The sequence below is a fragment of the Tupaia chinensis genome, unplaced genomic scaffold (assembly GCF_000334495.1).
Source record: "Tupaia chinensis unplaced genomic scaffold, TupChi_1.0 Scaffold000354_1, whole genome shotgun sequence".
Taxonomy (NCBI): Eukaryota; Metazoa; Chordata; class Mammalia; order Scandentia; family Tupaiidae; genus Tupaia; species Tupaia belangeri.
Genome location: NW_006159849.1, coordinates 7268753 through 7284384, shown reverse-complemented (window position 1 = coordinate 7284384; position 15632 = coordinate 7268753). Strand labels below are relative to the sequence as shown.

At 45.5% G+C, this 15632-nt stretch overlaps 1 protein-coding gene across 1 annotated transcript in view; it reads right to left on the bottom strand.

The window, feature by feature from the left end:
• TJP2 (tight junction protein 2) overlaps positions 1-15144 on the bottom strand; it is a 51552-nt gene extending 36408 nt beyond the window's left edge. Inside the window, exons 1-5 of the mRNA XM_014589348.2 lie at positions 15058-15144; positions 9605-9658; positions 5235-5359; positions 2364-2466; positions 6-153 (exon numbers count right to left, since the gene is read on the bottom strand). Of these exons, the coding sequence (XP_014444834.1) occupies positions 6-153; positions 2364-2466; positions 5235-5359; positions 9605-9658; positions 15058-15129 (502 nt within the window). The 5' untranslated portion in view covers positions 15130-15144. The remainder of the gene's footprint in view (positions 1-5; positions 154-2363; positions 2467-5234; positions 5360-9604; positions 9659-15057) is intronic.
• Positions 15145-15632: the final 488 nt, after the last annotated feature.

Below are 15632 nucleotides of genomic sequence, written 5' to 3'. Positions count from 1 at the left end.
CCCGCGGCTGCTGGGCCGGCTCCTCTCGCTGTACCCGCTACGAAAACTTCTGCCGTCGAACTCGTCCATCACCTCGAAAGCCCGGTCATCCTGATCCAGGGAAGGGCTGCCCCTGGGCGGGGCCACCTGGACCTTCCGGGGCCTCTTGACAACCTGTTGTCAAAACAAACAGTGGGGACCAGCAGTTAGCGTAATGGCTATGTCACTGGACTCCCACGTAGTGGACCATGGTTCGCGTCCCCGACCCGGTGGCTTAAAACTCACGCCGGGCGCGTGTGTGTGCATGCCCAAGATCCCAAGAGGAGAATGGAGGAGAAGGGATTGCAGTGTGACCATCCCCCTGGGGGGGGGATTTCTTGCTTTCTATCTCTCTGTCTCTCTCTGCCTGTCTGGTGAGTGTATGCGCCCTATAGCAAAAACCTCTCCAAAAAAAACCCAAAAAACAAAACAAAACAGTGGGCACACAGGACGGTCACAGTTACATGCAAGCTTAACAGCCCTGGTTCTCGTTTCCGTAGAACGGTTTCCCTGCTGACTCAAGCCCCTGGTTCCTCAAGTGGAAACTGGTACAATTAAGAACCTCATAGGGTTATGACGTGGTGAGACAGTGAGTATGAGGCTGAGTACAGCGCCTTAGATTAAGCTGGTCATAAAAGTACCTCCAAAATGCGCTTCTACTCACTTGTAAGGCCTCACCTTGAGTCACTTAGCTGCAAAAGTAAAATGAAAATTCAGAAAAGTGAGCTATTCTATACCTAAATGTCTAGTCTTCCAAAAGTTAATACCATTAAAAGGGGGAGTTGAAGGAGGGAGAGGCAAGGGGAAAGAGGGACACTTCTAGATTAAAAGACGCTAAAGATGAAGCCGGCAGATGGCACAGCAATGACATCGCTGGACTGCGGTATGGCTGAGTAAGGCTGGAGAACCAATGAAGTGGCTTGAAAAACACACCAGGCGCATGTGAGTGCATGCCCAGGAGCCGGGAGGAGAATGGAGAAGGGACCGCAGTGTGGCCATCTCTCCTGGGGGTGATTTCTCACTTTCCCTCACTGTCTCTGTCTTTCTCTCTGTCCAGCGAGTGCACATGCCCTAAGGCAAAAACCTCTAAATACTACTACTAATAATAAATTAAATATAAGAGACTAAAGAAATAACTATCAAATGCAATGGGTCAACTTTTGATTAGATCCTGGATGGGGGGAAAAAGAAAATCTGTCAAAGACATCTTGAGATACAAACTATTAATTGACACTAGAGAAGTATAAATTTTCTTAAATACGGGAGCAGTATAATAGTTATGTAGGAACCAGCAGCTAGCATAATGACTATGTCGCTGGAATCCCACGTAGTTGACCGTGGTTCGCATCCCGGACCCAGTGGCTTAAAACTCACGCCGGGAGCATGTGCGTGTGTGCCCAAGATCCCGAGAGGAGAATGGAGGAGAAGGGATTGAGGCGTGACCATCCCCCCTGGGTGGTGATTTCTCGCTTTCTGTCTCTATGTCTCTGTCTGTCTGGCGAGCTCACGTGCCCTATAGCAAAAAACCTCTCCAAAAAAAAAAAAAAAAAAAAGTTATGTAGAATGCTCTTTTGCTCGGGAGATGCACACTGAAGTTAGTAGACTGAACTGCCGTGTCTGCAGCTTAGCCTATGACTCACCAAAAATCGGTGTTTCTATGCACATAGAAAGGAGGTAAAAATGGCAGATTTTTAAGTGTTTATTACACTGATCTTTCAACTCTTTTTGCTTGAAAATCTTCATATGTTGGGAAAAAAAAATAAACAACTATAACTACCATAAAAGTGGTCCATTCCTCCAGCACTGGCCTTAAACACACTTAATTCAGTTCCCACTTCATGGGTCTCCCTTCCCTGTAGCAGTGAACACTTCCTGCAGCACACTCTCAGTCAGATTTGCTAAATGAATGCAGAGTGAGTGAGTGAGTGAGTGAATGAATGATGCATCCTATGGACTGCCCCATCCTCTAAGAAATCCTTAGTCTATGAAGACATAACAGATCTTCCTTTACAAATGAGTTTTTGAGCTGAAATTGATTTTTATTTTTTTCAAATTAGTACCATTTTACCGTTCTCTTGGGCAATAACTGTCTAACCTGGTTTCTAAGGAAACTCGCTCAGAAAGAGAATCACCGGACATAGAAGGATAAGGAAAGGCAGGGAGGGTGACTGACATACATTTTCATATCACCCACAACATGACCCTCCAAAAGTACTGCGGGTCCAAGAAGCAGCAGTCCTGGGTTATGTAACTCTGTCAAATGCTTAAAAATAAGTGGTGATTTTTCTTTTGGGCATAAAAACAAAATGTTTTTGAGGAGAGCTGACAGCAAACCCCATCCTTACAATGGCAGCGATCTTCCCGCTTTTTCTCAGCTGCTGGACTGCGAAGGAGTGGGGCACGTCCTCCATGGGGGTGCCATTCACCATGACCACCCTGTCATTTTCTCTGTAAACAAGAAACAAAAATGGGTCATGAAACCCCCATCTACTCATTGTGAATCATTTACTTGGGAAACAGTAAATCCACCCGAAAGGCTTATTCAAGGGCTCAGTGTCTGATGGCTTCCAAGCCTCAGTTAACGCACTCTGAGCGCTTTTCCGAAGAAGGAAACTGGAGTCTAAGGGGAACCACGGAGGGGAGAGAGGTCTGCCCCCTACACACCTCAGGGTCACTAGAGGAGGCACACAAAAGTGGCCAGGTCTGGACACCAAGAAGGATTTCTGTAACAGTCCTCAGTTACCCAAGGAACACAAGGGCCTTCAGAAAGTCTGCAAATATTCCTAAGTAGGTGCACGTCCATTTATGCTTTTTGGAGGAAAAGAGGTCAAGCACTTTACCTCGAATTCATAGAGTTTCTTTCGTTTTTGCCCAAGGGTGTGTGTGCTTACAGAGAGGGACAGAGAGAGAGGAGAAAGCACCCCCTATGGGGAATGACCATGCCACAATCCCCTCTCTTCCACTTCCCCACTCTTTCAGAATTTGGGGCATCATATATATGTGTCCAGCTGCATCCAGGCCTCAAACCCTGCAATCAGCAATGTGGGATCCAACTACCTTAACCACCGAGGCCACAGAGCCAGCCCAAGAAGTTTTTAGATACCAGAATCCTAAGTGTCAGATATGTTCCTCCCAAAAACTGTTTTGCTTTGTTTTTAAATTTTTGCCATGGGGAATATGTACTTGCTGGAGAGAGACAGAGAGAGAGGAAATTTGAGAAATCTCCCCCTGGAGGGGACAGCTGTGCTACAACCCATTTTCCTATCAGGATTCTGGACACACACCTGGCATATTTTTCAAGCCATTGAATTTGGGACTCGAACTGTAGAACTGGCCATGTGGGAACCGGCTGCCTTCATCACCAAGTCACATAGTTGGCCCAAGAAATTTTGAGATTACAGAATCCTATTACTTCAGCTCCTCCTAAAAATTGTTTTATTTAATTAATTTATTTAAATGCCAGAAAGTGTGTATGCACCGGAGGGAGAAACAGAAGTGCCTCAAAGCAGCCTGGTCATGCCACAATCCCCTTTCCTTTATCCCTCCTTCCTGTCAGGACTCTGGCACGCATGTGCTAAGCACGTTTTTTAAGTTACTGAGGCCAGGACTGGAACCATATTTAGTCATGTGGAAGCTGGATCCCTCCACACAGGGCTTAACTGGTGTGCTACAGTGCTGGCCCCAAAATTACTTTAAAATGTTATACTGTTCCATAGGGAAGACTTCAAATGCCACCAGAACCCCAACATTGGAGCTATCCGACCCAGGCAACCATAGGGTTAACTTTAGATTCTGCCCTGAGAAGTTATCTGGAGGGGACTCAGGCATGCATCTTTTAAAACGGCCTTATCTCTTCAGGCCAGAAAGCTAGTGGCTGAAAACCTGTGTTTTCCTGTAGTTAAGTTTTCCCAGTTTCTACATCCCTCTTACAGATAAGATCACCAGTAAGCTGAAGCCTCCTCATTCGGGTATTACTGAATATAAATCAAAACAGGTTTCAACGATGTTGGGGAGGCAAAGTGGGGAGGAAATCACACCAATTTCAACGCCCCACTCAGAACTTGTTCTTGGCCTGGCCAAGGCGGCGCAGCAGTGACACAGCACTCTATAAGGCTGAAGCCACATGGAAGATGGGGGCTCGGTTCCCAGACTGACTTGACATGCCAGACAGGTGTGATCCTGACTAGCAGAGAAAGGCTTGGCGGGGGGTAGAGGGGTGGGGAGGTCGTGGTGTTAGACTCTGAGGGTGCTTCTCTATCTGCCTTTCTCTCTTTCTCTCACGGAAGAAAGAAACTTAAAAAGAAGGGTTAGTGAGTGGTATGGAGGTTATAGAAGGCTAGAATCAACATAGCTGACTCTGTGGTTTGAGTCCCAGATCCAGTGGCTTGAAAATCACTTTCCTTATCTCTCTCTCTCTCTCTGGCGAGCACTTGCACTCTATGACAAAACTAAACAAATAAACAAAACTAAACTTAAAAAAAAAAAAAAAAGAAAGAAACAAAGACTTCCTAAATCTAGGAGTGATATTTGGAAACTTTGATATCTTTCTTTGGAAACAATTGCCTTCTTTCTTTCAAAGTATGAATGGTCCCAAAGATTTGAGGATTATTAAAACATAATGTTGAGGGAGCAGCAGATGGCGTAATGATGATGTCGCTGGACTCCCACATGGGCCAACCAAAATTCAAGTCCCGGACCCAGTGGCTTCAAATTTACACTAGGCGCATGTGCATGCATGCCCAAAATTCTGAGAGGAGAGTGGAAGGGAAGGGATCGTGGTGTGGCCATCCCCTCTAGGGGGTGATTTGTTGCTTTCTGTCTCTCTACCTCTGTCTCACCAGCGAGCATAAATGCCCTATAACAAAAATTTCTCTTTAAAACAAAACAAAACGTAGTGTTGAGCCAGAGCTGTAACACAGTGGTTAAGCACCATGCATAGGGAGCTGGATGCCACATAGCCAACCACAGTTTGAATCCAAGTCCAAGTGACTTGAAAGACACATAGAGTGTATGTGTGTGTACATGCCCAAATCCTAACAGGATGGAAAAATGGCGGGAAACTGAGATATGACCTTGATACCCATTTGAACACTTTTTAAACATTACATACAAGTTTTTTTGTTTGTTTTAACTTTCACAAGTACACACCAACCAAAGCATCTTGTCAAGGGCCAACCAGCGGGGCTGGCTAAGAGGAGGGGGAAACCGACACTCACTGAAGCAGCCCATCGGCAGGCCCTCCGGGGAGCACGTCAGAAATGACAATCGATGTTTCTCCATTTTCAAAGTGAGGGTTGTCTCTGCCTCCAGACACTGCAATTCCAAATCCTCTTTTGGAATCCTGTTCATCGAAGTTAAAAGAAAAATTAAAAATCCTTTCATGAGAGACTTGCAGGATTTATTACACATTCTCAATAAAATAAAGGTCAAATCAATCACCAGAGCCAGCTCGGGAACAGATAGGTTTACAGAAACGAATGAGAAACAAAATAAAGCAACATCACAGTCAGTTGATGGGTTTATAAAGGAAAACTCCTTATCTACGAGAAACAGCCCAGAGCAAACTGGAAAGGCTGATAGTCCAGTCAGAGTTCTCATGAGGCGCTGGAGGGAGGTGGGAAATACCCTATCGTGGCCAAACAGGGAGGTGCTATTCAAAGCACTGAGCATGTTTGCCTCATGCTGGCCTCAGTAAAAATTGAGGATTCAGGCCAGCAGATGGCATGGTGGTTAAGGCACTGGGCTCCCACATGGTTGACCACAGTTCAAGTCTCAGAGCTGGTGGCTTCCTTTCTAATGCCCGCCCCCCTCTAAAAATCCTTTCATGAGAGACTTGCAGGATTTATTACACATTCTCAATAAAATAAAGGTCAAATCAATCACCAGAGCCAGCTCGGGAACAGATAGGTTTACAGAAACGAATGAGAAACAAAATAAAGCAACATCACAGTCAGTTGATGGGTTTATAAAGGAAAACTCCTTATCTACGAGAAACAGCCCAGAGCAAACTGGAAAGGCTGATAGTCCAGTCAGAGTTCTCATGAGGCGCTGGAGGGAGGTGGGAAATACCCTATCGTGGCCAAACAGGGAGGTGCTATTCAAAGCACTGAGCATGTTTGCCTCATGCTGGCCTCAGTAAAAATTGAGGATTCAGGCCAGCAGATGGCATGGTGGTTAAGGCACTGGGCTCCCACATGGTTGACCACAGTTCAAGTCTCAGAGCTGGTGGCTTCCTTTCTAATGCCCGCCCCCCTCTCTCTGGTAAGCGCAGGTGCCCTATAGCAAATTAAATAATAGCAAGAATAATAAGAGATCAATTAAATAATTCTCTTTAAAAATGAGGCTATGGTGAAACTACATATTCATTCACTTATAACATGAAATTACATTAAAAATCTCAAAAAAGGAAAATGGGTAAATAAATACAGAATTTCAGGCACATAAACTTTTTTCCTAGCCTAGTCCCAAATAAAATTTCTCAGCAATTGGCCTAACTCACAATGACTTGTGAAAAACTATAAATCTTAGGAGATTTCCATAAAGTAACTCAGGTTTGGGGGAACAAGCAGTAAGTTTATAAGAAAGAATGTTCAAAATTTCCTCAAACTACAGGAAATAACACACTTACCCCACCCCATCCATCCAGACTGAATAATATTTTAAGAGAAATACAGTATAATCTGGACTGAATAATATTTTAAGAGAAATACAGTTTTATTATTTGCTGTTAAAACTGTATTTTTAGGGTCAGCCAGTGGCATGGTGGTAAAGCTAGCTGGATCTCATATGGCTGACTAGGTGGTTTGAGTTCCAGACCTGGAGGCCACTGGGCACATGTGCATGCAAATCCCAAAGGGAACAAGGAATGCCCCCCAAGAAGTACATGGATTGCTCTTTTTTAAAAATGATTATTTTATTTAACTTTATTTATGCATTTATCTATTTATTTTTTAATTAATTTATTTATTTTAATTTGACCAGAGAGGGACAGAGTGAGAGAGAGAAAGTGAGAAACTAAGCTGCCAGGTCCAGGACTTGAACCACGGTTGGCCATGTGGGAGTCCATTGCCCTTAACCACCATGCCACCTGCCAGCCCTGTAAATGGATTAGTTTTGAAGATGAAATCTAAACAACAAATTCATTGAGATACTATAACAAAACAGAGCTTAAACTATTTTCTGCATGTACATGAAGTTTGAAAAACAGATTTATGCACCCTCTGGCAATGCATCAGAGTAAGCCAAGATAGCACACATAACCCTAATTCAGTGTTTAAAAGGCTACGTCCAGGGGCACCAGCAGATGGCATAATGGTTACATTGCTGGACTCCTACACAGTTGACCATGGTTCAAGTCCTGGACCTGGCATCTTAAAACTCACACCAGGGAGCTGGCAGGTAGCGGTGGTTAAGGACACTGGACTCCCACATGGCTGACTACTGTTCGAGTCCCAGACCTGGTGGCTTGGTTTCTCACTTTCTTTTTTTTTTTTTTTTTCTTTTTTTGGAGAGGTTTATGCTATAGGGCACGTGCGCTCACCAGACAGAGAAAGAGAGACAGAGAGACAGAAAGCGAGAAACCACCCCCCGGGGGGATGGCAGTGCTGCAAGCCCTTCTCCATTCTCCTCTTGGGATCTTGGGTATGCACACACACGCGCCCGACATGAGTTTAAGCCACTGGGTCTGGGACTTGAACTGTGGTCGACTACGTGGGAGTCCAGCGACATAGCCATTACGCTAACTGCTGATCCCCTCTTGGTTTCTCACTTTCCTTCTCTCTCGCTCGCTCTGTCCCTCTTTGGTCAAATAATAAATATATTAGATTAAATAATTATTTAAAAAAACAAAAAACCCTCCACATCAGACACATGTGCGTGTATGCATGACCAAGATCCCGAGAAGAAGATGGAGGAGAAGGGATTGTGGCATGTCCCCCCCAGGGGGGGTGATTTCTAATTTTTCTCTCTGTCTCTCTGGCGAGTGCATGCGCCCTATAGGAAAAATCTCTTAAAGTAAGAAAAACAAAAAAAGCCGAACCCAGTTTCGTCCAGATGATATGGTTACACCTGACTACGTAATCCTAAATCAGACTTCAATTATAAAATGTCCACTCAGAGAAGGGCCAGCAGGTGGTGTGGCGGATTCTCACATGGCTGACCACGGTTCAAGCACCAGACCTAGTAGCTTGAAAATCACACCAGGCACATGAATGCGTGTGCCCGAAAGCCCAAGAGAAGATGGGACTGTGGAGTGGCCATCCTCCCTATGGGGTGATTTCTCACTTTCCCTCTCTCTTCTTTGTCTCTCTCCAGTGAGTGCACGCATACCATAGCAAAAAAACCTTGAAAACAAAAAGTCTACTCAGAGGATAAAAAAATCTTTCCCCTCAAGGAAAAGTTCCCATGTAGGATCCACTCTGTTGACTGATTACAAAAATGTGCAACTCAAAACAGGGTGAGTGCACGTGCCCTATAGCAAATTAAATGATAGTAAGGGTGGGTTTCTGTCTGTTAATCAAATAACTGAATCTGGAGGTACAATCACCTGGCACCTGATTTAAACAGAAGCAGCGCCATCTTCTATACCAAGCCTCTGAAGTCTCTCATCTTTGCCAATTTGGAATCCACAACTCAAGGAAAGTATGAAATGCTGGTGGACAGGGCACAGGGGAGAGGCAGAAAGATGACTACAGCTGAAAGTAAGACCTTGACAGGTGGGACCAGCAGGTGGCATAGTGGCTGGCGTGCTGGACTCCCACAGGGCTGACTGCGGTGTGAGTCCTGGATGTAGGGGCTTGCATGCACATGCTTGCTTGCTCATTCACTCTCTCGCTCACTCTCTCTCTCTCGGGAACACATGCCCTATAGCAAAATTAAGCAGTGATAATAATAAATAAAATTAAGTAAGTTTTTTTTTTTAAATAAAGGGGGAAAAAAAGACCTCAACAGACAAAATCCTGCAAATAAAGAAACAATGATTCCTGACCCAGTGATATTACTTTTGTACTTGGATTCAGTCAATTGAAACTAAAATTTATTTTTTGGTTGTTAGAAAACATGTGAGCCTGCCAAAAAGAGACAGAGACAGGGAGAGATGGGGATAGTGAGAAGCTGCCCTCCCCAGGGGGCATGGCTACACCACAATCCCTTCTCCTCCACTCTCCTCAGGATTTTGGGCATGCACACACGCACACCTGGCATGAGTTTCAAGCTGCTGGGTCCAGGACTCAAACCAGAGGACAACATGGGAGTCTAGTACCTTAACCACCATACTACCTACTGACCCCAATAGTACAGGTTATGTTCATTCTACCTCTCTTTTTCATAAACTATTCTGTCCAGAGACAGGTGATAGCACTAAATAACCTCTCGAATGTTCTGTATTATAGCCACCCTAACTAAAAGTACTACAGTATGCAATTTTTGGTAACACAGTTAATCACTGCAGTTAGTTCCTACAAAACATCATCCACCTTATGGAGGAAAAACACAAAACCAGAACTGGGGGGGTGGGGGGAGATAAATGAAGACTCATGTCTAAAATCCGGAAGAGGACTATAGGCAACGGGGAACACAGAGAGCTCACCTTCTGTAGAGTCACGGTGTACTGCTCCCATATCAGCTCTTCCATGCCTGGGGCCTGTGTGAACACAAGCAAATGCAATTTGACTAAGAATACACACATTTCAATGCTAGAAATAAATCTTTACTTCAAAACCCCTCAATACAAAATCCAGCACATACTTTCTGTATACCAAAAAGAGTTGCTATCGGTTTGTAACTTATGTTACCTGTTTACTAACACACTTCTTCAGTACTAGAAGTGCAGTGAGACACAGTAACAGGCCCTAAAAATAAAGACATGTTAAGTGCTAAGATCTTTTATTATCCTCAGTCCAAAACATTGTCATCATAAGATCCCTTCAAAAAAACATCTAATTTTGGGGACCAGCAGATGGCGTAATGGTTATGTTGCTGTCCTCTCACGTAGTTGACCATGGTTCAAGTCCTGGACCTGGCAGCTTAAAACTCATGCCGGCTGCGTGTGTGTTCATGCCCAAGATTCCAAGAGGAGAATGGAGGAAAAGAGACTGCAGTATGGCCATCTCCCTGGGGGATGATTTCTCACTTTCTGTCTGTCTCTCCAGCAAGTACACATGCCCTAAAGCAAAAATCTCTCTTAAAAAAATTTTTTTTAAATCTAGTTTTGGGCCAGCTCCATGGCTTCATAGTTAAGGCAGCCAGATTCTGCATGGCCAGTGAGCCATCTGATTCCCTGACATGGCAGCTGAATAAATGTGTCGGGCACCTGTCCATGCATGCACGCCAAAATCCCAGAAGGAGGGGGAGATAAAGGAGAAGGGATTGCAGTGTGATCATTCTCCGTGGGGGATGCTTTCTCCCTCCCCTCTCTCAAGTGCATGCACCCTCCACCCTACGGATTGCAGTGTGATGTTCCCGTGGGGGAATGCTTCCTGCCTCCCCTCTCTCAAGTGCATGCACCCCCCACCCTCTAACAGTAACAAAGATCTAGTTTCTTTTTTTATTTTTTATTTTTTGGAGAGGTTTTGATATAGGGCATGTGCGCTCACCAGAAAGAGAGAGACAGAGAGACAGAAAGCAAGAAATCACGCCCCAGGGGGAATGGTCACGCCGCAATCCCTTCTCCTCCATTCTCCTCTCGGGATCTTGGGCACGCATGCACACGCGCCCGGCGTGAGTTTTAAGCCACCGGGTCCGGGACGCGAACCACAGTCGACTACGTGGGAGTCCAGCGACATAGCCATTATGCTAACTGCTGGTTCCCACAAAGATCTAGTTTCTAACAGGTGTTACTTTTCATTTGTTAACCACCACCCCTTCCCATGAAAAGTGACATCTGAGGCAAGTTTTCTCCAGGTTTGGCTTTAATAGAACCCTTGCCTTATCCATAAGGTGTACCCAACTGAGGGATCTGTGGGATCTTTTGGCTTTTTCTACATGGGTGTTGCTGAGTGCAAAAGATGGAAATACCTGCACTAGGGCTTCTGTTTCCTACAGTATTCCTGAGGAGATGTCTAGAACAATCCCCCAAATAGTGGCATTATTTATTTTTGTTTGTTTGTTTTTAGTTTCTGCTATAGGGCACATGAACTAGCCAGAGAGAAAGTGTGAGAGGGAAAGTGGGAAACCACCCACCCGGGGTTGATGCCCGTGATGCAAACACTTCTCCTCCAGTCTCCCTTCGAGACTTTGGGCATCCACACACACGTGCCCACACCCAACATATTTTCGAGTTATCGGTCCAAGACTTAAGCCAGCAGTCAGCCATATGGGATCCAAAGGCCTTAACCACCCCACCACCTGCTGGCTCAAGAGTGGAATCACTTTAAAAATGACAATCATCCACTAAATGCAGGCTGTCTTTGAAAAAGCTAGAAATGCCAAGAAAGCTCCAAGCCCTGTGGAGTTTACTCAGAACCCACAATGGACCCAAAAAGCAAACTGCTGTGCATTTTCCCTGCCTCATGTATACATTATCTTTGTAGAAACACAGAGCACCCTACTAATCACACCTGTTCCTCAGAACATCAGCTCTGGGTGCATCCCTAGGACAGGCTGCCGGTGAGCAGGGGCTGAGCTGAGAGCTGAGGTCTGGCCACTCAAACTGCGCCCGCCAGGCTCCGGCCCCACCCAGCTTGAGCTAGGCTGTGTACAGCTCAGACTTGCTATCAACAGCACTGGACTTTCTCCGGCTGAAAGCCTGCAGGGGGCTGCTTAGTATCTGAGGAGCGTTACATGCAGGGCCAGGGTAAAGGGCACACATATTCCAGGACACAGTGATTCCTCTCCTACAGAGATTGCACACACACACGGAGTATTCATCGAAACAACATTTTCAACCAAAACTTGCAAACCTAAATGGCTATAAAGAGCAGAATAGATGAACTGTAATGCATTATTCAAATACAAAGTAGGGGGGCTAGCAGATGGCATGGTGGTTGAGGCACTAGACCCCCCCACATGGCCAACCATGGTTGGAGTCCCAAACTTGGCAACTTTGCTTTCTCACTTAACTCTCCCCTTCTCTGTCTCTGTCTCTCTCTGGTGAATTAAAATAATAAAATTAAATAAATAACTCCTTTTTAAAATACAAAGTAGGACTGGGATAAAAATGAACAAACCAAGACCAGCAGATGGCGTAATGGTTACATCACGGGACTCCTTTGTAGTCGACCGCAGTTCAAGTCCTGGACCTGGCGGCTTAAAACTCACACCAGATGCGTGGGTGTGCATGCCCAAAGTCCCAAGAGGAGAATGGAGAAGAGACTGCAGCATGGCTATCCTCCCTGTGGGGTGACTTCTCACTTTCTGTCTCTCTGCATCTCTCTGTCTCTCTAGTGAGCACAACCACCCTACAGTAAAAATTTCTTAAAAAAAAAAAAAAAGAGAACCGACCACAAATGCAAGCAGTCCCACAGTATAAATGCACAATGATACTCAATTCTCAAATATAACTCAATGCTCAAATATAACAACGCTGAGTGGAAAACACCCCAGAAGAACCTGTAGAGTGGGACATCATTTTTATATAGTTCTAAGAGTAAGCAATTTTCACAATTGGAACATACTTAACATTACTGCACAGAGGACCAGCAGATAGCATAATGGATATGTCACTGGGCTCCCACATGGCTGACCTCAGTTTGAGTCCCAGACCTGGTAGCTTGAAACTCAAGCCAGGTGCATGTGCGTGCATGCCCAAAATCCAAGAGGAGAATGGAGGAGGATCAACGTGGCCATTCCCCCAGGGGGTGATTTCTCACTTCCTGTTTCTCTGTCTCTTTCTGTTTAGCGCATGCACCCTATAGCAAAAATCTCTCTCTAAAAAAATTACCACACTGTACACTTAAAATGGTTCAACTGGTGCATTTTGTGATATGCTCTTTACTACAATAAAAAAGCCAACAGAACTCGTCTTTCATTTAGTGATTATATATAATGAATTATATGCATTTAGTACATATGGTAAAACTACCAAGAAAAATCAAGGAAATGAGAAACATGACATCCAGGATGAGGTGGCCAGGATGACGGAGGGAGAGGAGCAGGTCGGGGGCAGAGGGCCCTGCGTTCTATCTGGCTGAGGGTCCGCGGCTGCGTGTGATGGGCTCGTGGCATGTGTTTCATTAGTATTCTTCATGACTCTGAAAAATAGATTCTTTTATAGATTAAAAATATATATATATGGTGGCAAGTAGGTGAACAGGAAGAGGTACCCAACTCCTGGCCATGGACCTAACACCAAACAGCATACCCAACACCAAATTTTTTAATACAGACCCAATTCTGCGAAGTGACAGAGCAGAGGAGACTCTAATCATTTCAACCACAAGGAGGGGAGACAGGGGCAGGACAAGCAAGGCAAGTGAAATGTGGTGGGCACAGGGGGAGACACAGATAAGGTATGGGGGAACTGCGGGGTACCGAAGGCTCCCAGTCTCCTTTGCAACCCAAGGGTCAACATTCCATCCACCAGGAGAGGCTTCGCTGTGCTGTCATTTTTCCACATTTATTTTACTTTTCATGTAAGCAGTGTCACTAACAACTCTGTCATTCCTAGACCCCATGAAAAGTAAAAGGTGGGAACCAGCAGTTAGCATAATGGCTATGTCGCTGGACTCCCATGTAGTCGACCACGGTTCGTGTCCCGGACCCGGTGGCTTAAAACTCACGCCGGGAACGTGTGCATGCGTGCCCAAGATCCCGAGAGGAGAATGGAGGAGAAGGGATTGCGGCGTGACCATCCCCCCTGGGGGGTGATTTCTCGCTTTCTGTCTCTATGTCTCTCTCTGTCTGGCAAGCCCATGCACCTTATAGCGAAAACCTCTTCAAAAAAAAAAAAAAAAGTAAAAGGGGAGCTAACTTTTCTACCCTAAGTAAAGGTGTTCTGTTTACAGGAAGTATTTCTGTAAGGAAAAACAGAAAGGGACTAGGGCAAACCTGATCTTTCTTTTCTTTTTTCTTAATGCTCTACCTTTGAGAAAGGTTTTTTGAAAAATCTTGGCCAAACAGATTTTTTTTTTTTTTGCTATAGGGCACATGCGCTCGCCAGACAGACAGAAAGAGACATAGAGACAGAAAGCGAGAAATCACCCCCCAGGGGGGATGGCCACGCCGCAATCCCTTCTCCTCCATTCTCCTCTCGGGATCTTGGGCACGCACGCACACGTGCCCGGCGTGAGTTTTAAGCCACCGGGTCCAGGACGCAAACCGCGGTCGACTACGTGGGAGTCCAGCGACATAGCCATTACGCTAACTGCTGGTTCCCAACCAAACAGATTTTTTTAAGTCTCATATATTTTACCTAAAGATTTTGGACATCAAACACAAAGCAGGTATCAACGTCCTCACAGCCAGGATCTCCCCTGAGCAGGCAACTTTTAGATTCTCCCCCAGCGGCTGCTTCCCAGAGATGGAGGCCAGCTAAAACCAAAGGTGAATCGGAAGCTGCCTATGAGGACACGTTTAATAAAAGCCCCGAGCCTCCAAAGTAGCCTCATACAAGTCACTATGTTCATACTGTTTGAGAGGAAAAAGCAAATGAAAACATTTTCCCCTGTAATTGAGAAGAACAGACAAGAAAAAGAATATAGATTTCCAAAGTATAAGAGAACAAAAAGTTTTATCCCTAAACCCAAAACTCTCAGCACACACACACACACACACACACACACAAGGTTGGTTAGTTAAAGCGACATCCAGGAAGCAAAACCAGGCTTGCAGATTGCCGACACACGGACAGCAGCAGCCCAGGACTCCCAAAGCCAGGAAGAGCCTATCAGTTTCACAGAGGTCTGCGGAAAACCAGCCCGGTCTGTCTAAAGCCCACCGCTGACCACAAGCTGCACTCTCACAATTTGCTACTGAAAGCTGCCAGGAGCACCAATAAATCCGAGGATAGAGGATAAAAGAGTCCTTGTGAGCGATTCTGCTCCCCCTCCCTCCCCTCAGAGAAAGACTGGCAAAGAAAAGGGGGGAGCGTGCAGAAGAACTCACACGGCCTTTCAATCTCCCCAACTTTTTAACAGCCTGGATCCACAGCCTCTGCAGGGCTTGAGCGGTCTTCATGGTCTCCGGAGACACACAGGCCAGGCCCCTGCCTACATCCCAGACTGCTCGCCCATTTCCATCACTCCACGTGGTTACATAAGGCGGATACAATAGTGGCCCACATTCCCAGCAAATCCTGTTGTCATCCTGCACAGTGACACATCCATACAGCAGGGACGCCAAACGCTTTGCAAAGCACCACTTGTAAGGAAGCAAGCAAGCAGCCTGGATGGGCACTGCTGTCGCAGCTTGCTTCCTCCCCCTTGTCAGAAAAGCAGCACGTTTCCGTAGGGTACAACGATTCAGGATCTGGGCAGGAATGATTCCATGAATGGGACATTTTAGAGCAATACTACGGAAAGAAATATTTGCAGAAGTAGTTCTGCACACTGACTTTCTCATATGCACACAGAAAAGTATAAGCCAGGTCGAAGTGCAGGTAAACTGACCCGCTAATGTCACGTAGAAATGAACAGGCATGCAGAGAAAAGGTTTTGCATCCTTGGAGATAACGAGGGGGA